The sequence below is a fragment of the Myodes glareolus genome, chromosome 10, assembly GCF_982192425.1.
Source record: "Myodes glareolus chromosome 10, mMyoGla1.1, whole genome shotgun sequence".
Lineage (NCBI taxonomy): Eukaryota > Metazoa > Chordata > Mammalia > Rodentia > Cricetidae > Myodes > Myodes glareolus.
The window spans coordinates 61,638,038-61,663,589 of NC_142035.1; the positions used below are offsets into that span (position 1 = coordinate 61,638,038).

Here is a 25,552-nt window from a genome sequence, read left to right on the forward strand (position 1 = left end):
AGCAATCAATTGCCAACAGCTCCTCAGCTGGGGGTGCGGCTTCACGACCACAGCCCTCTCCATGCTGGGATTTGTCTGGCTTCATTTTGCATAGATAAGTCTACGAATTCAGATGTGCAACTGTCCCGTGTCCAGAAAACACTGTTTCATTGTGGCTACCCGCCATCTTTGGTTCTCAATCCTTAACTTAGCTATTCTGTCAACCACACAGGTTTCATATCCAGCTGGAAACTAAGTCACATAGACATAGTGAAATAAAGAAGACTTTGGCTTCAGTTAACAGAAATTTAATAAAAACCTAACCAGAGAAATTTCATTCTATTAAAAAAAATGACAACTGCCTACTGAGCACAAATATTAGACACTTTCTCTGTTTTGTAAAATAGAATTAACAATATAGGACAGATCCACAGGAATACAAACAAGACAAGAGTCTAGGTTCCTTTCTGTTACAGGTGGGGTCATTTGTGTGTTTCAATCCTGAACAAAATACCAGTTTACAGTCTAAAAATCAATCATGACAATAAAATACATTCCATTTTCCAAGTTGCTGGTAATAAATATTTAATTTTTAAAAATAGTTTTGGGTTTTTTTTTTCTTTTTAAAAAGCCATAGCATGCTTGAGTACAGAGAATACGGAAAGCATCATGTTGTCGGCTCAACTGGTAGTGTAAAATGGCCTTCTACATTCAAGAATGCCATCCTCAGAGACACCACCATGCTCTACCTCAGGTGACATTCAAGTATGCTCCTCAGAACACTATCTCTACATGGAATCTAGTAGGAAATGGGGCTCTACCAGCTGCAGCCTTAGTATCTTCTGTACCCACCACCTCCTCCTCCGCCTCCATATGGATCTCCACCTCTCCCACCATAGCCCCCTCTCCCACCATAGCCCCCTCTTCCCCCATAATCTCCCCTTCCACCGTAATCTCCCCGGCCTTGGAAACCTCCTCTACCGCCTCCTCCTCCACCCCCTCCGCCCCACCCTCCTCCCCCTCCCCCACCTCCTCCCCACCCTCCTCCACCGCCCCATCCACCTCTTCCACCCCCACCACCTCCTCTGCCACCACCTCCACCTCCACCACCCCAGCCACCCCTCCCTCCGCCTTCTTGTCTCTTCTGCCAAGGGGGCATTTCAGGGGGTGGTGGTTCAATTTCATTCGGCCGTCCTCCCCTGTCAGGCACCCTTCCCATAAGCACCTGTGTGAAAAAAGGAGTTCTCATTAGGTTTCTGTTTTTCAACATTAAATTTACATAAAGTTTCAGATGATATTAAGGCTATTATTTCTAAATAAAGAAGCCAAATCTTTGAACATATAAGGGATGAACGAGTATGAATTAATACTGAAAATATAAGTGTGAAGTTTGACATATTCCTCAGAGTACAGTAGTATTTTTAAACAAATTAAAGCAGTATTCCCTGCAGTTAAAGTCTTGTTAATTTTTTTCTCATTTAAATTTGTTTAACAAAATTTATGACAAGCATGGTGTCACATGAAAAACTATTTTAGCAAAATGTTTTTAAGACACAAACCATAAAACCTACGTTAGTCAACTTCATATCCATTTATTTATACAACTCTGACTTTCCACCAGGGTCAATTCAGCAATGGGTTATCCAATAAGTCTGCACACCCCTGCACATTTTAGTTCATCAGTGTATAAAGACTACATAACTATATCCCTTTGAATGGAACAACAGTGCCAAGTTATGTTCTGTAGCAGCTTCCTCCCAGAGGGAAACATTCTAACTTCAAGAAGTCCCTAAAACTGACCAGACTCACTAGGTTTCTCCTTCCCCGAGAATATGTGAACAGAACAGAATGCTGAGCGTCTCTCTCAGAGGAGCAGAGCTGCCAAGCCCCTTCTGAGACAAGACCCGCTGTCCATGGCCCGGAAGGAGCAGAGGCCAGCAGCACTGCATGAAGAAATGAAGCCCAGCGGAAGTGCTGGAAGGGGAGGCTCAAACTGTGCCACCGCTGAGCGGCCTGTAAGCTGTGCAGTGAGCTCCAGGTTCCCAGCTTTTGTGAGCCATTTGTCACCAATGCTGGGGTGGGCTGTGGTGATGGAGTTGTCTAAGGCATTACTACATCCATATTCCTGTAAGTAACCCTAGTGAAACTCACTGGTTGGACATTGGTGGTATCTGCCCTTTGATCTGTCGGGGCTCCGACCGGGGGACAGTCTCCCCAGACAAAGTCTGTCACATAACAAGTGACAGAGAGGGAAGGATTCTCCTGAACTACTCTTTTTCTTTGAGGAAACTTAATATTAGTAATGTACCTACTATAATATCATAGCATAGATAACCTAACTCTAAATCCAAGAGATGAAATGCTTCATAATTCAAAACTTTTGAGCATCAACTTGATGGAACAAGGAAAAAAAATTCTACAAATGACATCATGGTTTGCACAGGAGAAGCACCAGCACATAAAACATATGGCACAAAATGACCCTCAAACTATGTGTATAAGGTGTACACAAAACAAACTCTGTGTTTTAACACTGGTCTCATCCTAAGATCATTTAAACAAACAAATAGTGTGTGTGTGTGTGTGTGTGTGTGTGTGTGTGTGTGTAATCTTTCACTCTGTCATGAGCATTCAGCATAGTTTATGTCTGCCAATGGGTGGAAGTGTATGTGTGTGTATCTCTGTGTGTGTATGTATGTTCATATACATACATATACATACATACATACACATATAATGTAAATCTATTTTTTTAAAAAATTTTAATTTAAAGTTGAGCAGTGGTGGCGCACGCCTTTAATCCCAGCACTCGGGAGGCAGAGGCAGGTGGATCTCTGTGAATTCGAGGCCAGCCTGGTCTACAAGAGCTAGTTCCAGGACAGGCACCAAAGCTACAGAGAAACCCTGTTTCGAAAAAAACAAAAATAAATAAATTTAATTAATTAAAATTTTAAGTTTAATCTTTATTAAATATCATTTAAAATACAAGCATTTCTCTCCAAGCACTTTGAATGAGGACTATTACACCATTCTGAGAGAGAGCGTGCACACAGACACCAATTCCCTTAGCCATGCTCTTAGCAACACCTGGAAGGATAAACTAGGAAGAGCTGAAGCTTCCACCCGTCGGCAGACATAAGCTATGCTACATGCTCGTGGCAGAGTCAAAGATTATAGGTAACTATGGCAAGTGTCAACCTTGCCAGAGCCTTGGCACAGCCAAGGGGACCCCAACAGTTTCCGGGAGAAAAGGCAAAAACATTCACCTCTCAATCAAAGCCAAAGAATCAGCTAGATTGTAATGTCACCTCTCATCAAACCCACAGGAAAAGGCCATGAATGAGAGAGAGAGAGAGAGAGAGAGAGAGAGAGAGAGAGAGAGAGAGAGAGAGAGCGCACAAGGGTTTAAGCACTAGAGGGGGAGTGCAGAAGGGAAGTGCTGCAAGGGAGGGATTAGAGGGAGGAAAGGCTGATATAATTATATTATAAATTTTTTAAATTATTTTAAAATGCATAGAAGAAATTATATCACAGATATGATGGCATATGTTTTTCATCCCAGTACATGCCAGTCTCCATGAGTTCAAGGTCAGCCTAGTCTGCATGAGTTCCAGGCCAGCCAGGGTTACATAGTAACTTACTACTATTACTACTACTAATAATAATAATGAATTCTCACTGTGCAGCAAACTTCCACATATAAGAATCTTTAACTCTCAGCAATAATGTCCTAACTACCAAATCATACACATACACACACACACACACACACACACACACACACACACACACACACACGGACACGCATGTGCACACACAACACCAAACTTTTTTTGTTTTTATTGTGCTATACATTTTCACCAACCTTTCTTAGCTATTATTCTCATATATTTTCTGTCAAATTCATAGAGATGCTGCCCCAAAATAGACTACAAGCTCTCCCTCAAATAAACTATAGAGCAAAACCACGGAAAAGACAGACTTTAAACAACCACCTGAGGGACAGCGATGTGGGTTTGGTCGAGTACTTGCCTGGCATACAGGAGGGGAGGAGGAGAGCAAACCAAATGCCTCTGACAAGGAATTCTATCTCAAATAAACTACCTGTCCCACTCTTCTGATTATTATTTTGTTGTTGTTGTTCTTTAGTTAGAAATCGCCTCTGGATGCTCTAACAGACACAGAAACCTTTCTACTCAAGCTCACGGTGACATTTTGTTTTGGATTTGTCTAGAGTGTTCTACCATTACACAGTCAAAATCACAGACATCTCCAACTTCATGAAGACCACTGTCATAAGAGTTGAAACAGACGCTAAAAAGAATTTAATTTAGTAAATCTAATAAGTGGTAGTAACAATTCCCGGAGATTCTCACTAATCAGATGGATAAAGCTACTGCAAAACTTCTCAACTCCTCAGAGTCAGAAGGCGCTGACTGACTTCACGACTACAAAAGCTGGAAGAAAACTGACCTTATTGATGGCGCATGCCGTCTTCTCCCGGCTGACGCCACTGCTTGTCCTGATGATCTTGGACAGATCCTCACGGGCAGCAAGCAGATGTGCCAACGTAACCGTTGTCTTGGGTGACAAAGCATACCGCTTGGGCTGGTAAATTCTTGCTATGTTATCTGTTTTGGCCTACATGATGGTGAGAGAGGAAAATTGGCACAAGTGAATCTGGATGAAATGCAGTAGCAATCATGATCTTTAGAAAAGAAAACATGTAAGCAAGGAAATAGAGAAGAGAGAAAGCATCCCAATACTCAATGCAATAGATGAAGTCAAATAAATAGAAAAAAATAATACAAACAAACAGAATAAAATGATACTATTCATGTTAACACATTATAAAATAGGCAATCAATCTTATAGAAACAACAGCCAAACTTGAAGAAATGGCAAGGACTGTCAAATGTCTGGAGGGGATGCGGCTGTTTTCAGTGTCCTTCAGTTTAACTTACACATTTTGAGCAACAGTAGTCCTAATGGAAATGGTTTTAAGAAAAGAAAATAAACAAACAAAAAAAAATCTAAAGTTAATCCACAACCTAAATATGGAAGAATGACTTAAAGTATTTTTAAAGAAGAGTCCTACCATATACTAATATATGATATGAAATTATCTTTTTCTTTGTTTTTGTTTTTTCTTTTTCAAGACAGGGTTTCTCTGTGTAGCCCTGGCTGTCCTGCCAGGATTAAAGGCGTGTCCACCACACCAAGCTGAATTTATCATTTTTAAAGCTAACATTTACTCTCATTAAATGTGTTACACTGCTTTCAACTTAAGAAGTTATTTAATCCAGAATTGTTCATTTATCACTCCATCTGCAGCTTCCTTAAGTTACAGGAATATGAAGGATAGATGGATCAACGAGGGGAGGGGGGAGGAGAGAGGGAACTTCAGTCCCTAAAACACAGTGAGAAATCTCAGTTGCACCACATCTAAAGCAGGAAAAGCACCCTGAGCACAACACAAAGGACATCCACTGCCTCACCCGATTAATTGAAACTTGGAAGAAAAAAAGATTGATGAAGCAAGATAGAAAATGGCTAGAGTCTCATAAATAAATGAATGTAAAAATAACCTGAGAAGCATCACAGATTAATGAGCAGAAAGGAAAGATCATTTTCCACGGCGAGGCACACGCCGATGGATACTCGGCAAAACATCGGTGATGACACCAGTAGGGAGGCACACGTTCACCAAAGACACCTCAGAGAGCAGAGCTGTCTTATCTTAAACTTTAAAACCTATCACATTGTACAGACTAAAGTTTCCAGATATCATACGTCAAAGGGTTTAAAACAGAATCATCAGAAAATCGAGGAAATATCCATAAGTGTGAACTTTCTTAACAAAAGAGTTCAATCAAAAGGAAACCAGAAGACACAGGAAGCAGCATCGAGACACAAATAGGAAACAGGAAACTCAATGACTAACGGGCCTATGGAAAGCAATTTTCCTGATAAGAAGAAACAAGTTAGTAAGTTAATCTTTTTATCCACCAAGTTAGAGAGAAAGTTGGTTACCTCCAATATGAAGATTATGTGAGACAAGACAGTATTTATCGGTGTACAGAAGCTCTAATTATTAAAACTAATAACCTTTCACACAGCAAATATCATTTTAGGAATCTACCATAATACACTGAAATTTACAGTAAATTATGAAAGTTATAAAAATTATATAGAAAAAAACTCTGATGTTAAAAGACCAGAAAATTCCAGAGGTGCAGGCCTTCTGCTCCAGTGGGTCCAGAGAGTACCTGGGAAGGATACTTCCGAGGGACCCACGAGTACTACGGGACCAAGTTCCCAGCTGCAGCAGCCTCAAGACCCATGCAGGGTCTGAGCTTTGGCTCCAGCATCTCTAAGGTCAGTGCGGTGGTGAGGCTTAACTTCTGCAGTGCTCCCCCCAGGACTGAAAGCCAATACATCCATGGTTCCAGAGCTTACTCCAGCCCTGGACTCTAGCCACAGCTCATAGATAGTACAGACTTCAGCAGTCTGACATTTGCTATCCTGCCCCTAGTGGGCTCATAGACTCCAAGGGCAGACCAAAGTTTTGACTCCAAGCGGTTGTCTCCAGACTTAGTGAGCAGCTCCACCCTTGGTCCAGTGGTGTACAGCCAAGATGGAAATCATGTCGGAGCTTCCATCTGGCAATCAGCACCAAGCTTCACCAGTCCCCATAACTGAACTCACAACTCAGAGACAGGCATCGAGGACAGCAGTTCTCAACCTGGGGATCTCAACCCCTTTGGGGATTGAGCAAGCCTTTCACAGGGGTCACATAACAGATATTCTGCATATCAGATATTTACATTTCAATTCACAAAAGTAGTAAAATTACAGTTATGAAGTAGCAACAAAAAATAATATGATTAGGGGTCACCACAGCATGAGGAACTGTATTAAAGGGTTGCAAGATTAGGAAGGTTGAAATCATTAGCCCACACATGTATGAATGATAAATGGACCAAGAAAGAAATCAGAGAAACAACATTATAAGAAAAAAAAAAAGATTAGGAAGGTTGAAAACCACTGCTCTAAGAAGAATCACGAACATAATACATTCAAATGAACTAGAGGAAGAGGAAGCTCAAACTTAAAGACAGACGGACAACACAGCATAGAAACACAAAGACTACGACACGGCCACCATCCATGGCCCATTTCCATCCTACCAACACACCTATGAGGTAATCCAAAGCTACAGATAGACAGCTGCGTATCTGAGAAATAATTCAAAGACTTTTCAAAGAATTAATGGTCATAAAGGTTCAAGACCTCAACAAGGCAGTCTCTAAACTGAAAGGCAGTCAGTAAACTTAGATGTCCAAATTATGAAGGAAAAGTTCATCAAGGAGATTGAAACGCTGAAAAAGAAAGAGACGGGTATGTGGGGATGGTTAATCAAATAAAAGCCACATCTGAAAGCATCATTAATAGACAAGACCACACAGCAGATCATGGTTCAGGGATAGAGGACAAGGCTGAGACAAAAACATAAACAGATATAAGAAGAAAAATATTAAGGAGCATGAATAAAATTTCCAAAAAGCCTGGTGTAGAAGTTCAGAGTTAAAATGAAATGGAACAGACTATTTATTGAAGCTACAGCAGAAAATTCCCCAAACTTACAGAAAGAAACAGTATACAAACACAAGAGGTACAGAAAACTCCAGACATGACCAGAGATGAAACCCCAACAAGTCACAGTCAGAATGTCAAATACAATGTAGAGAAACAACCCCAAGAGCACAGGAAAACAACAACTCACACATAAAGGCAGAAATATCAGAATTACTTCAGACTTTTCATCAGCAACCATAAAAGTCAGGGAAGTTTGGAATTAAGTCTTTCGAGCTCAGAAAGTAAACAACTGTGAACCAAGAATGCTACACCCAGCAAAGCCATCTTTCCAAAATGGTGGGACAATAAGGATATTCCAAAGCAATTCACAACAATCCAGCATTGTAGAAAATTCTTAATAGAGTACTGGAAGGGAGGGAGGGAGGGAGGGAGGAAGGCGGCAGGCAGGCAGGCAGGCAGGCAGGCAGGCAGGCAGTCCATCCACCTGTCTCCTTAACATGAATATGGATACTCCATGGTAAGTTCAGATAAGCAAACCAGAGCTGGGAAAGAAACAACCATATCCAACATAGCAACTCAGCAAACCCTCAAAAATAACACAGGGGAAGGAAAAGAAACACCAATAATTCAGCAAAACAGAACATCACCAAGAATAGGCATGGGAAACAGTAAGTCCTTTCTACAATAACCTAAAATGTAAATGGCCTCAATTCACCATTCACTAGAAAGAGATAGACTAACAGACTAGATTAAAAGAGCCAGCCATCTATTATCTGCAACTAACACTTAAGTAGCTAAGATGGAAAAAAAGGAAAACAAATCACCAAGCAAATGGAAACTGTAAACACACAGGCATAGTTATCCTTACAGCAGAGAAGTAAACTTCAAACCTGTAGTCGTTTTCTCTCATGGGGACCGCAGGTCAGCAAACGACACAGAGACTTATATGAAAGCTCGGCCTGAGCTTAGGCTTTTCTCCAACCAGCCCTTATAACTTCAATTAATCTGCCTCTACTAACTTACATTCTGCCACGTGGCATCCCTACCTCTCTTTTTCCTGGAGTCCTCTCTCTCCTGGAAGTCCCACCTATTCTCTCCTGCCTAGCTATTGGCAGGATAGCTTTTATTAAACCAATCAGAAGGTGTCTTGGGCAGAGACACATCTTTACAGTATAAACAATATTCCACAATACAAACCAAGACAATTGGAAGGCATAAAAAGGGGTATTACATATTAATAAAGATTACAATTTATCAAGAAGATACAGTAATTGTAAACATTTATACACTGGATCTATTAGAGCCCCTAATTTCATACAAACAAACACTAAATGGCATAAGAGGCCACCTAAGACCTGACACATAATAGAGGAGGGCGGCTTCAATACTGCTCTCTTGTATTTAGATGGATCTTCTAAGCTGGAAACAAGTAAAGAAATTCAGATCTAAAATTTAGTACAGATCAACTAGGAATAACAGATACATACAGAATATTCCACCTAACAGAGAAGGAACACATGTTTTCAGTAGCAGATAGAACTTTTTCCAAAATCAATCCTTTCATAGAACACAGATCCAAGTCTCAACAAACCCAAAGGAAAACAGAATCAAGCGAGAGATAACCCCTTACATCCAATTAGAACACAGTGTAATGAAATTAGAAATCAACAGGAGAAACTACAAAAATATCTGGAGACTAAGCAATATATTTTTGAATTAGCAGTGTATCATATAAGAAATACAGGAAAAATTTAAATTCCTAGTGATAACTGACAATGAGAACACAACTTCTCGGAACCTTTGGGGTGCTGAAAAGGCAGTCCTGTCACAATGAAACATCTGAAGGGCATTAACTAGTAATCTAATGGTACAAGGCTCCTGAAGGGCAACCAGCAGCCAATCCCAAGTCCTGCAGAAGGCAAAGAATAATAAAGATGAGAGGAGAATTAGTGAAATGGAGAGAAGATATGGAAAGAGAGAAGACTGTGTTGCAGAGGGGTCAAGTTCAGGACAGTTGCACTGTAAACAGTCCACTAAGTCATTCCTAGGAGGCCAAAGCTCAAGACAGGATTAGACCATTCATGAGGGCAGATGGCCTATCTTCCACGAGACTCCACTGACCACCACCATGGTAGGAACCAAGCTTCTAGAATATGAGACTTGAGGAACATCAAACGTAGTAGCATATGATGCCAAGTGATACAACACAGGAAGAACTGCTCAACTGCTCAAATAATAGTAACAATGTAATATCGGAACTCCACTTGTGGTCAAAGTTGAGTGACAGATGCTAGATTCCCCCTCTGAAGGCCTCCACTAACACCTGCCAGACAAACAGTTTCAACCACGACTGCCATACAGAGGACATCACAGCGCTCAAGACAGCGGTCCCTGAAAGAGGGAAGGTCCTAAGGTGGCCCTAGTCACTGTTTGCAAAGTTCTAATGATTGGGGGAGGAACAGAGAGACCCCAGAATGACGCCAGGTAAAGATTCAAGGAACCAGGTTATCTGGAAAGCTTCTAGTTAGGAATAGCTCCGTCCTGCAGCTCTCTTCAGTGAGAAGACATGCCACAGCCACCCAGCCAAGAAACTCAAGAAACCTATTCCAGCATCAGTACCACCTAAATCTGCTTCTATTCTGTTTTCTCATTAGTTACTCACTATCTCAGTCAGCTCACAGAAATACTCATTTTACACTAACATAAATCAAACCATGCACGTTAAAAACAAAGACAAAAGTCAGGGAACACTATTATCAGCACACACGAACCTGGAGGAGCCTATAATCACTGTATGTAAGAGCAGTGGTTAGCTGACATGTGGCCCAGATCAAATTAGAGCATGAAAGGTAAGAACAGCAGCGAGAGCAGCAGGAGCTGCCCCACACTGCCACCTACAGGAAACCAGGGGGAAAGCAGCCTCACCTTTGCTCTATCTGACCACCCAAAAGACTGCACAGTCACATCCAATCGTTTCATTAACATCCGCCGGCGGCATTCATATTCACAGGAAAGAGCATCATTAATCCTTTCCAATTTTTCCTACAGGATTTGGGGATGAAACCACAAGATTAGACTCTTTGATTCTGCTCAGAGAAGAAATTTGAAAATTACTGTACTTTAAATAATATTATACTTAATGAGCATTTTATAATCCTGTGAAACTATGGACAAATATTTAAATAACATTTAATTATAAAGCATTTATGGTGTTAAGAAACTAGTTAAGAAGCTTATCTTTCATTAGATATATGTATTTAAGCAAAACATCAGCTTGCTAAGCAGCGCATATTAAGGAAATAATAGGCCAATAACTGTCCGCCTTGCTGGCCTCACACTACCCTTTTCAAATCACAGCTCTGCTAATATATCGCCACTATAAACATTCTTCCTAGTAGATATCTGAAATTAATAACTCGACTAAAGTGTTATGATATCTGTGATCTAATTCTCCAACACACTAAATGTCCATTACAAAAGGACACCAGTGCAATGAATGGACTGGATGCTGCTTGTCCCCTCAAAGGCTCCTGTGTTAGAGGTCTGGTCTGCGAGGGGACAGGCACTGAGAAGGAAGAGGAAGGGTACAGAGAGCCTGTGTGAAATCGGGCTCAGGGACAAGTTTTTGGTCCACTGAAGATATGACCCTGAAAAGGAGTCTGGGATGCGAGTCTTGTGACTTTTCATCTGGTATCTTCTTCATGCGCACACACCAGCCTTGCCATCCATCAGGAAGTGATAGAGGCAAAGGTGGTCCTTGCCGGGGCTGGCACCTTGTAGTCTTTGAGTCTTTTAAGCTGTGGGACAAGCCTCAGGGTAGCCTGCCTCATGTAGTTCCTTAAAGTAACAAAACCGTTTAAAAACGAACCAGGCTGTGATGGCACATGCCTTTAATCTCAGCACTTGGGAGGCAGAGGCAGGCGGATCTCTGTGAGTTCGAGGCCAGCCTGGTCTACAGAGCTGGTACAGCTATGCTTTACTTTAGTTATATAATTAGTAAAAGGAACACTTACTGCCTGTTCTGAACTTAAATCAATCTTTAGCAGTGGTTTTCCCACATGGTTTTTCTGGACTTTTGAGAGAATATCCTTCACCTGAAAGCAAATATGAAAGATTACCAAAAACTGCATATAGATCATTTAAAACCATCTTATTCTTATTTGATGTGCTGTTTTTGAACAGTAAATAATAACCATGCTAAAGTGAAATCACTGAAACACACCTTCACCCAGCAGGAAAGCAGGTCATGGCAGTGCCAAGTCCCTGGTGCACAAACAGAGCCGGCTACATTCATTCAAACCACAGAGCACTCGTCAGTAAGGAAGTGTACAGAGGCGCAGTTGAAATGGCGTGTGGACAATCACTGTGCAGTGTCCTCTCAGGATGGCACTCTTTACTTCCTGTTCCACTCTCAAGAGAGAACTAGGACGTTTAACAAGTTCATCAATTGCTCTCAAATAAATACTGGAATTTTTACTTAGTCTGACTTCACTGCTCTACAAAACAACATGGGATAAGCTCCCCATTACAGGCCTGACACAAACATTTTAACTACTTTTACAAAGCTACTGATTCAGGCTATCATTTTTATTCTGAAAATAGGATATTAGACAATTATTTTTTCTTAGTATCATCACAGGTCATTCCAATAATAGTGATTTTGCCTGAAGAAACTGACTGCAAAGTAACATTCTAAGTTGGGCTCACCTTTCAAACTAGAGAGTGGTTTGATGTCTTATTATATTAACAACCATAGCAAATAATCAGAAGCAGTAATGTTTCTTTAAGAGTTCAAAACCAAGCTGGAAAGATGGCTCAACGATTGAGAGCACTCAATGCTCTTTCAGAGGACCTGGGCTGTTTCCAGCAACCATAGTGTGGCTCACAGCCATCTGTAACCCCGAGTCCACAGGCTCCAACAGACACGCACGTGGTTCACATACACGTATACAGGAAAGACAAAGAAAATGAATACGTGGTGTAGGAGTTCCTTCTGTTTGTGTGCTGCTTTCACTGGATAATGAATAAAGAAACTGCCATGGCCTAGTTGATAGGACGGAACTTAGGTAGGTGGAGAAGACAGAACTGAATGCTGGGAAGAAGGGCAGAGTAGCAGACACCTTGGAACTCCTGCCTAAGATGGACGCTGGTGTGGTAAGCCACAATCACGTGGCAATACACAGATTAATGAAGATGAGTTAAATTAATATGTAAGATTTAGCCAATAAGAAGTTAGAGCTAATGGGCCAGGCAGTGTTTAAATGAATACAGTTTCTGTGTGATTATTTTGGGTGTAAGCTAGCCAGGCGGCCGGAAGGGAACAAAGGGCCACCTCCTCGTGCAACAAATACAGAACAAATTCAAAGAAAAATTTTCAAATTCGTCTTGAAAGCTGGGATGATAATAAGAAATGACTGTACACAGGAATAGGGGTTTTGGTGTTAAGAATGTTCTAAAGTTAGTCAATGATTGTAATAATGGCTATACAACATAAAAATTGACTAAAATTCATTACTCTGTACATTTAATATGAGTAGATTTTGACATGCAGATTGGATCTTGAGGGTTACATTTAAACATCAGCTTAGAGCGAGGCTGTGCGGCGCTGACCCAAATTGTAAATCTTCTCATCTTCAGAGCAATCTATCTCTCCACTGACCACAGTTACAGTACAGAATGCAGCATCATCCCTAAATTCATTTATTTTCTTAAACATGCTGTTTCTGTAAGTTTCCCAAACACCATAACTACTTGTAGGGTTACTTCACATATCATAACAATGAGGGGTCAGCTGTCACCTCTCACTCAAGAGGACACTAAATGTACATAAATTTGTAATTTCTAAATTTCTAAAATGCAATGGGACTTAAAAAAACTTGTTATAGACTGAGCCAAGAGCAGCAGCTCTGGGAGCTAACTGTCTACTCTCAAATGTTGTGAGATATTAGTATACTGTGTGAAGATATACTGCTGTGATTGGTTTAATGGAGAGCTAAACAGCCAATAGTTAAGTGGAAGATATAGGTGGGACTTCCAGGTAGAGAGAGAGAGGAAGTAGGAGATGAATCTAGGATGCACTAGAGATTTCCGGAGACACAGAAGCAGGATGGGCGGTATGCAACAGAGTGTACATGAATAGAAATGGGTTAATTTAAGTTATAAGAGCTAATTGGAAACAAGCCTAAGCTAAAGACAAGTTTTCATAATTAACAATAAGTCTCCATGCAATTATTTGGGAGCTGGCTGGCAGAAAAGAGGAAGACTTGTTACACTCAGACATCAGGTCTACCACACTGTGAAACAGTGCCTCAGTTTCCTCCTATGGAGGCTGCAAGCAATAAAAACAATTACCACAACATGTAAATATTCAAAAAGTAAATGACAGGGATTTGCTGTCACATTACTGAACAGTTTAAGTTAGAAAGTAAGAAGTGTCTTTCTCAATTATAACAGAGTATCTTGTACAAGCATGTGTAGAAAAAATAAATTACAGAAATTTTTCTTCTGATAGGAACTGAATGGCACAAGAAGCTGTTTTAGGCACAATAAGGGAAAATGCAGGAGGTACAAGATCATAGTTCCTTATAACTACTCCATCAGTGTGCTTATTTATTCATTTGCTACACAATACATGTTTACTAAACAATCAAGAGAGTATGTTTGCTCACTGGCAAAGAAAGCAGAGTGCGACATCCCATGGGGTGTGGGGAGGTGAGTGTCCTTCACTTTGCAAAACAACCACTTCTATTATACCGTAATACAAACCTAGCTAGGACAGCAATCCTTGAAGTTGAAAAGCAATTTTTAACATAGAAAACACTGGCAAAGTCTTAGGACTCACTCATCAAGATATGATTCTTGAATATTAATTACAAATTAAATTATAAGTATATTAAATATAAGTCAAAAACTTAAGTTTATATATAAAACTTCAGAGGAAGTATTTTGTTTTGGTGCCATATGTAGGTCACCCAGCACTTTTCATATGGTAGGCCAGGGCTCTACAACCAATATAAACCTCTACAAGTTTCTCGAGAAATTGATAATCTATATCACAATTAGAATATAGCACTGACATGTTAGCATTTAGTCGAATCTTGAATGAAATATGTATGTATACGTGTATTTTATACATATAAAATACCTTTGATTCCACTTGGCTCAGTAGGAGTGGAATGTCAGAAGTGTCTGACTTGGGGACCCCAAGGGCATCACACACAGCTTGAACTTCCTGGCAAATTTCACTGTTTTTATCTAACTGAGAATTTTTATGTTTCTTCTTTTGTAATATCTGTAAAGCTTGAAGTTCTGTACTTAAAAACACTGTAATAACAAATCAGAAAAATAACATTAATACATGCATGAGAATTTCTTGAAAAAAAAACTACTGAACTAGTTTACGTAAATAAGTAATAACAATATCAAAATCAAAACTAACTTACAAAGAACCAGTGAGAACAGTAGCTATAGAACACCTCAAACTTCAATGACAAATAGCCATTGTTCACTGAATTCCAAAAATAGCACTAAGTTCAATAAAATACGGCTCTATGAGGGCCTTTGAAGTAGCTGTAGGAATATAGATTAATATATGCAGTGATATTTCATTTGTATTTTAATAAAACTTGCCTGAAGATCAGAGAGTAAAATAGCCTCACTGGTCAGTTTTACAGACCAGCAGTGGTAACACACACCTTTAATCCCAGTAGCCACCATTAGTTGCCATAGGAACCGGGTGGTGCATGCCTTTAATCCCAGCCCTAGAGAGGATTATAAAACCGGAGGAGACAGCTCTCAGTCACAGTCTATTTCTGAGGTTTCTGGGGGCAGGATCACCATTTTCAGACTGAGGTCAAGGTAAAGAGCTAGTGGCTGGCTGCTTTGCTTTTCTGGTCTTCAGGCTGAACCCCAATATCTGTCTCTTGAGTTTTTACTAATCGTGCTACATATATATGCTCCAAACCTCCCAAACCTCACTTAAGAACCATAAAGGCACAAACTACACTTTATCTGATTTTCTGTGATGTATCCCTATTGCTCTTCCTGGTTTAAGAGTAGGTGATCAATAAATATTCCTAAACAGTCAATCACTGCCTATCACTACAAAGAAGGTACAGTGATCTGCAGAATAGCCTAACATCCCAAAGAATTTGAAAGATTAAGTCAGACGTCAGAGATGACAGTTAGCCATTTCATCATAAGCCGTCAGGGATGAGTCAGGCAAAGGAACACGTGCTAAAATACTGCAGAAAGCACAAACATGGGGATTTACTGACTATACTGTGAGTATTAATAAATGCTAGTAGAGTTTAAGCTGTCTATGTAAGACTGTTTAAGACGGGGCAATACTTTCCGTCAAACACAAAAGTCTCTTCAGTATGTAGTCTCTAATGTCTCAATAATCCAAGAGTATAATTCTGACCTGAAAATAACAAGAGTACACTGACCACACGCACTCAAACGTCCAAGGAAAGACAACTTACACAGAAGTTTCAGGCAGTCATCCTTCTTCGTGAGGCGGTCTTTAACATCTCCTGATATGAGTACGGAGTACGGACAGACCATCTCTTTTAAAAACCCACTTATCTCAAGCTGGAAGCTCTCTAGGTCGTCTCTCCCTTGAAAAGAAGTCAGAGGTATTCACTGAGCGCCTACCGCATAATCCACCACTGTAAATGCATCACAGCTGACGTCCACTTTACATTAAGTTTCAGATTTTCGCTTTCATCTTTAGATAGGTAACTGCAAGGCTTGGCTGAAGGCAAGCACACAATGTCTACACACAGAAAGCGACATCTAAGCTTAAGAACATGAAGGACATGATCACAGGATTAGAAATATTTCTACATTTAAATCTCACATAAGTCTCTCCAAATGGAGTCTCCATAAAATCAGATAAGCTGGACATTTTGAGGATTAGCAACCAGAGTAGTCAAAAGCACTGTCAGTGCCAGTTGAGAGCTGGCGTCAGGGCAGCTGTCCAACTCCGCTGCTTCTCCACATTCAGATAACGAATGTGATTGTGGAATTTAGCTTCACTGCTATCTTTAATATAATCATGAGGAACTGCATCATGCTTTAAATGTAGATATTTTATTTTGTCTCAAATAAACTCTGTCATGTATGACAAAGAAAGTAATTAAAAACAGCTTTGGAAAAGAATGCTACTTTTTCTCTTCAGCTAATACCCAATAATTCCCCATTTTTTCACTTTATCAGACTATCTGAAATTCTACCAGACCTGGCAGGAAGACTCCAGCACCAGATACTGAAGAGTTAAAAGAGCAGCCTAAGGTACTAAGAGGTTTATAGTCACAAGATTTCCATGTGAATCCATGTCCTAAGATAAAGACTTGAGAATAATACTTAAATTGAGGCGTATACATATTTTTAAAACTTAATTCAAACTGAGTCATAGTCAAGAGCTTCAGTTTTTAAAACAGCCAGTTCACACTGCCTTTTTCAGATAGGCAGTGAAGGCTTACAGTTTACTATAAAATTTAATTTAGACTTTTTAATAATCAGTACTGAGGTTCATCATATTAGCAATTGTTCCTTATACAGTGGTCGTACTACTGATAAAACTACAGTCTGAGCACTGTCCATTTGCTTCCCTAGAAAGTGGAAGGGTGGGCAGAGCAGGGCAGCAATACCGGCAGAAGTGATGCTTTCTTCCAGGTTGCATAATGACTTTATTTGAGAACCTAACCAAACGCAGAGCTCCGAAAATTCAGGTGAAGACAGTCCACCCTCTGCTGCCTTGGAGAGCGCCTGTTCCTCTAGCAATGGACCCTTGTACCTAGAAAGGAAGAAACAACAACTTATAAAAATACAGAAAAGTTGTTTTGATATTAGCCATTCCAAAGAGGGTGAGAGGAAGTTTCAAAATTGTTTTAATTTTCATTTCCCTAACTGCTAAGGATGATGAACATTTGGGGGTGGGGTATGTCCTCACCATTTTTATTTCTTCTATTGAGAACACTCTGTTAAGATCTGTAGCCCCAAGGGAGGCCAGATGACTCCCCAAACAATATAGGCTGTGGCTATTGCCTTTGGATACCTCACAGAGGTCCAAAGAAAGCCCCTTCTGCTGAAGGCACACTGAGGACATAGGACTTGGATTGTTTGAGCTGAATCTAACCCAAAGCCTCCTTCCTACACTAGTTCCCATGGTACCACACAATACTGTACAAGTTGCCAAGGGACAGAAGCCATCAATAGTCCTGCCCTGTAGCGACACCTGTGAACCACAATAGTGACTAGCATGACAAGATATCCATAAAGTCAAACCAGCAGCTGTCTAAGTGAACTTATGGCCTGCTCAACACCTAGCCAGCTAGGGCCTGTTGGGGACAGTCTTAGAGAGAGTCTCCATTACTCTGCTAGACTAGCACAATTCCATAACTACATTCTAAGCCTTGCCCTCCTTCCCAGATAATGGAGCTTCTCTCTACAGCAAATGCAGATGGTTACAGAAAACCACAACTGGACACAATGGAGAGAGAGAGAGAGAGAGAGAGAGAGAGAGAGAAATGGATTGTGGGGCACCTAGCCCTGATGGATATATCTGCAGAGAGCGCCAGCATCTCTGGCTCAGGAACATCAACCAAGAGGGGCAGACAGAACACAAGAGTCAGAATACAAGGAACCCCGTGTCTGACTGCTTCTCTTAGAAATGGCTGCGTAAATCAGACATAAAAGACAGTACCAGCAGGCCTGCTCATGGAAGCGAGAAAAATCTCATAGGGTCCCACTCTAGACAAAGAACTATAGTCTACCAATGACTATTGAGAGAACTGACCTCTCCCAGGGATCAATACCCTGATTGGCTATCTAACACAAAGTGGTCAGCCCTGAAACTATATACAAACAAAATGGCCTCAGCAAGATGTATTCATATATCAGTGTGCAAATTGAGAGAGATATGTACAACAATAATAAAGAAAAGGAGGCTATCAATGTGAGGGTTGTGGGCTATGGCAGCAGCTGGAGGGAGGAGAGGGAAGGGCAAAAGGAACTCTTAGTTTTTCTGGTTTACTTTTCAACTCTCTTTTTTTTTTTTAATCTCTAACTTGCCCTGGGGGAGCCTCTGGCGCTCTCTGCCAAGCCCTGCTGCTTGTTCTCATACACTATTTTATCAGACGGCAGACATTAACTATGTTGATGTGTGACCGTAGCTGCTTTCAGGGAAGAGGGGAACCGCTGGACAATTTACTGTTTATTCTTCCTCTATGTAACTAGTATTTGGCTTTTTCAGATTTTATAGAAAATTTAAATATTACAAATAACACAATACCAACAGTCTTAATAGCCTTGAATCGTCCCAATTGTAAAAACTATAGTGAAAAGTAGCATAATGCAAATATCTAGTTTACAAGGCAAAGTTAAAAACGACCTATGAGATCTTAACCTACATTATTTATTTCATAGTTGTATCACTGAAAGTATTTCCACAAGTTGTATTAGTCAAGACACTAAATTTTCAAAATACTTTATATCACCTCAACTGTATTAGATACCAATTTTCTATACTTACTCTTTCTGCAACTAAGGTTTTCTCAGGCATCGTACACTGTCAGATTTCAGCACTCAATGTAGCAGAACCCCCAACTTTCACTTTGAGATTGAAATTGCTGTCTCTGGGTATCAGGCACGCAGTCACATGGCCAGTGCGTCTTTTGATTCATCCCCAGGATCTGTAAATAGTTCCCTACTTTCCTGACAATCCAGTCAGACACTTTTCTACCAGGGAGGCATCTTTAATTCAAAATACAATATGAGTTCATTCCCAGACAATTCATCTAACCAATCATTTGATAAATACAGTTTTGTTTTGTTTTTTAATTTTTAGGAATTTTTGTTTTCATTTCACTTTTATTTCTGATCTTGCTATTTAATTATACAGAATATATAGTTTTGAAGTCTAATTTACAAAATGAGGTACGTCAGCACAAATCTAGCTTACCATGTTTTGTTTGTCTCAGAGTATAGGTCCGGCTGGCCTTGAACTCACTGAAGTCCAGGACATCAACTCTTACTCCTCTACCACCCCGGCTCCTGAGTGCTGGAACTGCAGGTGTGAGCCACCACGTTCCTAGTTTGCCATCTGAATCTAATCTCTACTCGACTCCCACACCATAGATAACCAAGTTTATCAATTTGAGACTCGCGTGCAATCATTTTTAACATAAAAATCGACATACTTTTTCCTTTGAGATGAAAGATAGCTGCTCCCTGCTGCTGGTCCATCGCTTACACACACAGGCTGACTGCAGACACATCAGCTGCAGAGAGCTTAAGCTTTTTCTCTGTGACCCTTTTCTACGGAGAACTTATTATGTATGTACAGTACAACATAAAGTACAAACCCAACACTTACTGATGATAAATCCTAAGTTTTCTCTATTGTAGTTTTACCATCAAGGTATCAATAATATTCATTCCCCATAAGTCACCAAAGTTAACAAACTTTTGTATTTTTACCACCTACTGAGTCAAAAATGAGTTGTATTTCATAAAGAATATTTCCAAATCTACATTTTGCAGATAAAAAAAAATTAAGCCTTACTGAGATTTAAATAGCAAGTCAGGCACAGGGATAGACATGCATATTTATAAATCATTTACTCTTTTAGAAACGTTTTGAAGTTCGTATTAGTCTGATTCTGTGATGCCAACAGATAAGTGGTGGTTTTCAGATGAAGCCCAGATGTGGCTCCAAACACTCTACAGAAACTCTTGAACCTCTCTCTGTCAATACACGTAACTAAAAAAAAAAAAAAAAGCCTAACTCAGAGGACGCAGCCAGGACAAGGCAGAGCTGCAGCTGGGACACTGTCCCAGCTACATGTCCCTCCAGCCCAGCGGTGGTGGTGCACGCCTTTAAGCCCAGCACTGAGGAGGTGGAGGCAGAGGGATCTCTGTGAGTTCCAGGACAGCCTGGTCTACAGAGGGAGTTCCAGGACAGTTAGGGCTGTTATACAAAGAAACCCTGTCTTGAAAAAAAGAAGAGTAAACATTCATGTCCCCACTTGTGTTCATTTCTACAATAAAGCACTTATCTAGGTTGTACATAGGTGGCTATAAGTCATTTCCATTGAAATACCAATTATAAGAGTCAATAAAAGTTGATCAAATCACCAAAAATATTGACTTTAGGAAAAAAAAACCACAATCTTCAAAATCTTAGCTCAAAACAGAGATTAAAAACCGAGAAAACAATCTAGCAAACCTGAATGTGGATTAGGAATGAGTCATAACAGCGACTAACTTCTGTAAACTGCTCAGAGCAAGCTAGGCCAGCACCAAGTATGTACAACACCCCACAGTGAGTGGGAACTCGCTTGGGATGGCCACAATCATGGCAACTGGCTAACCTCTACTGCCCGTGTTCCTAACCCAGACTGAACCTTCCAGAAATGTCTCCTTTTAATTATTTATACAGCAGCAGTATCTAAAACTATTCTGTGGGGCAATAGTCAGTTGGGTAAGAAATAGTGTTTCTGACTATAGCAGCCTCCTGAGCATCTGGTGGAGATCCAATCTAAGATAGCAATGCTGGGTGCAGTCTAGAAACTGCTTTCCTAGTCTCTGATGGACACCGCCCCTCTGCAGCAGCAAGCCCCAGGTACTTCCCTACTGTCGCCAGAACTCTCTCTATGAGAAATAACAGCAAGCATTTGAGAGGTGTATTCTGCCACTTAGGTTTCAATGAAATTGTACTGCTGGCTGGTGCTAGCATCCACACATTCTCATTTAATTGGGAAAGTGCTACTGTTACTCCCAATACCTGAGAATCCACCGCCTCTCACCGGAACCGTAGTTGCTAGTTTGACACAGCTTCAAATTAGATAAATGAACCATGGCTTTAGTCCATTAGAGTGCTGTGGACCTTCCTCAAATAGACATCACCCAGGGCCTATTTCTTTTTCTTTTGTTTTTTAAATTTTGTTATTTTATGTGTGTGGGTGTTTTGCCTGCATGACTGTGCAGTAGAAAAATGCCTGGTGCCTGAGGCGAGAAGAGGACACCGATCTCCTGGAACTGTAGCTACAAACAGCTGTGAGCGCCCATGTGGGTGCTGGGAATCAACTTGGGTCTTCTGAAAGAACACTCAGTGCTCTTAAAAACTGAGCCATCTTTCCAGCCCCCTAATTTATTAATCCCAATCAGCCTAAGCGATACAAGCCCTTTTTCCTGCCATTAACCCACCCTACTGGTTCTGTTGCCGGTTTAGCTCTCCACCCCTCTGCTTCCCATGCTGTCTAACCTATAAACAGCTGCCCTATAACCCCACCTCCTCTCAGGCTACCCTACTTCACCAGCCAGCTCCTTGGGGGTTTGTCCTCCTTGCTCTCACAACTGTCCCTGCTGTCTAAAGCTCTGGACAGTTTCTCCTATGGCTCCCAGCTGTAAGCCTCTTGTGCATCTAACACCGCTGTGGGCAATTTTCTTCTCCACCCCTGCTCTTACTATTATCTTGTGTCTCTCCAAAGCCCCTAAGACCTACCTCCCCGAGCCTTCAGCTCCCTAACCTCCTTTTTCCAACCTCTCCACTCTGTATCTGTCAATCTCCCTGGACTTCGCCACCACCAGAACTATTATACTTCCCAAATCACGGATCCAATCATATTCCTCCTGGCCACACCTCCTATCTCCCCAGCTTCTTTTGTCATCTTTCATCAACAACTGTCCTTTGACCTCCTGCCACCTCCACGCCACTGGTTCCTCTGCACCCGCTGTACTTCCTCCTCCTTCCTATCTTCACTGCCTCCCCTATTCGACTGTGATTCCACAGTGCATCTGGCTGAAGAAACGAACCCTTGGTACTAAGGATCATCTATACTACCTCTATACTCTACATCTATTATTACCTCTATACTACGATGCACCCCTACCACTAAGCAGCACGTCTTTCCCAAACCATCAAAGGTACTTTTAAGTTAGACAGCTAATTACCTGGCAGGTCCTATTAGTAGGTAAGGGAGAAAATGAACCACATAGCTGTAAAGGTATGTGCAGCGTGCCCTGATCCTCTTCACACTCTGCCTCCCAACCCCATCGCCTCCTCAAGGTCTTCACTTCTACTCTAACATTCAGAACACAGCATCTTCCTTCCCCAGCTACTCTCACTGAGTCAGTCTCTACTCATCCCTCCTACTTCGACTCCACTGTCCTTTCCTCAGACATCCAGCACTAACCCATGAGCCTCCTGTTATATCCCCTGCTTTCTCCTCTGAAGCACTTATTACAGTGTATCTATGGACAACCACATGTTTCGGCACTTAACTGTGAGCTCCGTAAAGACAGGCACCAGTCTCTTTTGCTCACCGCTGGCTCCTCGGAACAGTGTCCGAGACCCAGTCATGCTCCATAAATGTTTGAAATAAACAGTGGTTTCACCCCAGACTGAAGCTCTGTAATATCTGCAACATTATCATGCTCCTCTGAAGATGGTGACGTGGAGAGCGGGTACTATACACTAGACCAGAACCTTTCCATCAGCTATGTGCAAGGCTGCAGTGTACAACCAAACCAACTAGCTGAGCCGCATTGTTCGTAAAATCACAGACCACTGTAACTAAAGACGCATGAAGTCATCTGCTTGAGGATACTCACTTCACGGAAGAGCAAACTGATTCCTAACTTTAGTAACCGCTGCAGCTCTACATTGGCCTTTCAGAAGTTTAAGTCATTCCATTAACTTCTTACTTTACCTGACAACCTAAAGCACTTTCCCTGATAAACCAAATGGTTTCATCACAATAAAAAATACATCCTTCACAATCTTCATGGAGATCAGTGATCAGTTACAACATACACAATCAGTAACATTTCCACATTTTATCATCATGAAGTGAGTCTTCAAATCTCAAAATCTTGTCCTTGGTCTGTAGCATAAACTCTGATTGGTCTTAAAAATAAAACCTGGAGTCAGATATTAGGCGTGAAAGCTGAGAGATCAGAGAAGCAGATCGGCCAGTAACTAGTTCTTACCTCTACGAAACCCTCAAGCCAAAAGAGGCAAGATCCTGTGTCTACAAATCCTCAAGAGTGAATGTTCTGAGCTCCTGTCTCCTCCCGTCTTACATTCCTCTTGTCTCCAATGCTGGGATTAAAGGTGTATGGCTCCCAAGTACCGGGATTAAAGATGTTAGCCACCACTGCTTGGTTCTGTTTCTCTTTTAGACTGGGTCAATCTCGTGTAGCCCAGGGCATCCTTGAACCCATAGAGATCCATCTGTCCGTGGCTCCCGAACACTGAGATTAAAGGTGTGTGCCACCACTGCCTGGCCTCTATGGTTAACTAGTGTGGCTTAGCTCCGTACTCTGATTTACAGGCAAGCTTTATTTGTTAAATCACAAACAAAACGTCACCACATTGGCCATTCCAGGAAAAGCCAATTCTAAAGTGTGCAAAGTTGTACTTCTCATATTGAATGTAAACGAATGTTCCTCAGTAAATGCCAGCATTACAGCAAATCTCACTCTCTTAACAGTTATAGTAGGAACAACTTTAATGAATCAAAGGATAAAAACCATTGTCTTCCCATTTCATAAATGACTTACAAGATCCCCAAAATTTCAAAGGTCGGACTTGGGAGCCAAACTGGAACCTAAACACTTATGGCTACTTTAACTTAGTATCTAATAATTACATCCCGGTGAGGTAAGAAGAGAATTTCACAGAAGTACAAATGGCCCTGATATAATCCCTGGCTCTGTTATTTCATTTAAAAAAAAAATTTTATTCAAGATCAAATAAATGCAAGGTTCTGTTACGCTGGGTAACAGCAAAGCACGCATCACCTGAGGGCAATAAAAGTAACAGTCGCTAGAGGAGCAATGACATTTGAGGGAACAAAAGCAAGGGGGTGCGGAGAGAAGGTTCCAAGCTTCTTTAGGAACACAGTTACCATAAAAAGAAGCTGCGCGCAAGGAGGCAAACACGATTGTGCAGATGGTGCCAACGTGAGGTTATCAACCCTCAGTCGTTTGGCCCTTCGCTTGCAGAGATGCACCCCCTTTTGAACTTTTTCTTCACTCATTTACCCCATCGGTCACTGTACCCTGCGACAGACCCCTCTCTAGTACATTGCTAGGAATCCCTCAGTGAAGAAAGCTGGCACAGCACCTGTTCTCCGGGAGCTGGGTGAAGTTCACAAGACAAAGATGGAAAAGGAGCAGGGCTGTGAAGGAAACCACGATGGGAGGGAGTAAGAACTGCGTGTCCAGATCGCCCCATCGCCGCCACCCCTGGGGTTCTCCTCATAGCACCTAGCGCCCAGAATGATAAACTGCAACGGACAGTAGATTCTTTACAGCTTAATATCACTCTGAAAACTGTCATTTCTCCCTGCCTGCCACTCAAACGTGCATTAAAGAGCGGAAAAGGTTAAATGTAGAGGCTTGCACTCAACCAAGAAAGTCTCCAATCTAAAAAGCTGGAGTGAGTAATCCTGAGCCCGGAGGAAGTCAAAGCCTGAGTGGCGTGCGACAACAACGGTCCAGAGGCGACTACGGTGCGGAGCGGCTCGCGCCGCTTCTCCGTCCTCACAGTAGGCCCCCGAGGCCCGGGGAGAGCCGGCTACGGGGAGATCGCGATGCACAGGACAGCAGGACCCTGCCCCGCGCCAGCCTGGCCTGCTCCCGCCGAGGCCGCACGGTCCCGCCCCGTTCCCCGGGTCCCTGTGAGCTGGAGCGCAGAGGCCTGTGCACCGCCCCGCACACCGCCGGCCGGGTCCGGGGGGCACGCGCGCCCGAGCCGCAGCGGCCACGCGCAGGGCCGGCGTACCTCCCCGGGAAGCGGTCCGCGAGAGCACTCACCCCAGGGCCTCTAGGGTGTCCAGTACGTCCCCCTCCATGCTAGTTTCGGGCCCCAGCTCTGGCCCTCTCATGGTCGCTTGGCCCAAAACTGTTCGTCACTCTAAAAATCCCGCCGGAAACCAGCGTCATCACGCCAAGGTTCCGGGGC

The 25,552-nt window shown here is 41.8% G+C and overlaps 1 protein-coding gene across 1 annotated transcript; it reads right to left on the reverse strand.

Annotated features, from left to right (window-relative positions):
• Positions 1 to 271: 271 nt before the first annotated feature.
• Positions 272 to 25,552, reverse strand: Tslig3b (tRNA splicing ligase complex subunit 3B). Its single transcript, XM_048459790.3, has 8 exons — positions 25,405 to 25,552; positions 17,232 to 17,377; positions 16,062 to 16,196; positions 14,723 to 14,901; positions 11,592 to 11,672; positions 10,504 to 10,620; positions 4,453 to 4,620; positions 272 to 1,204 (listed from the first exon to the last, which is right to left on the reverse strand). The coding sequence occupies exons 1-8, from the start codon at positions 25,473 to 25,475 to the stop codon at positions 812 to 814; spliced, it is 1,290 nt and encodes a 429-aa protein (XP_048315747.3). The 5' UTR covers positions 25,476 to 25,552; the 3' UTR covers positions 272 to 811.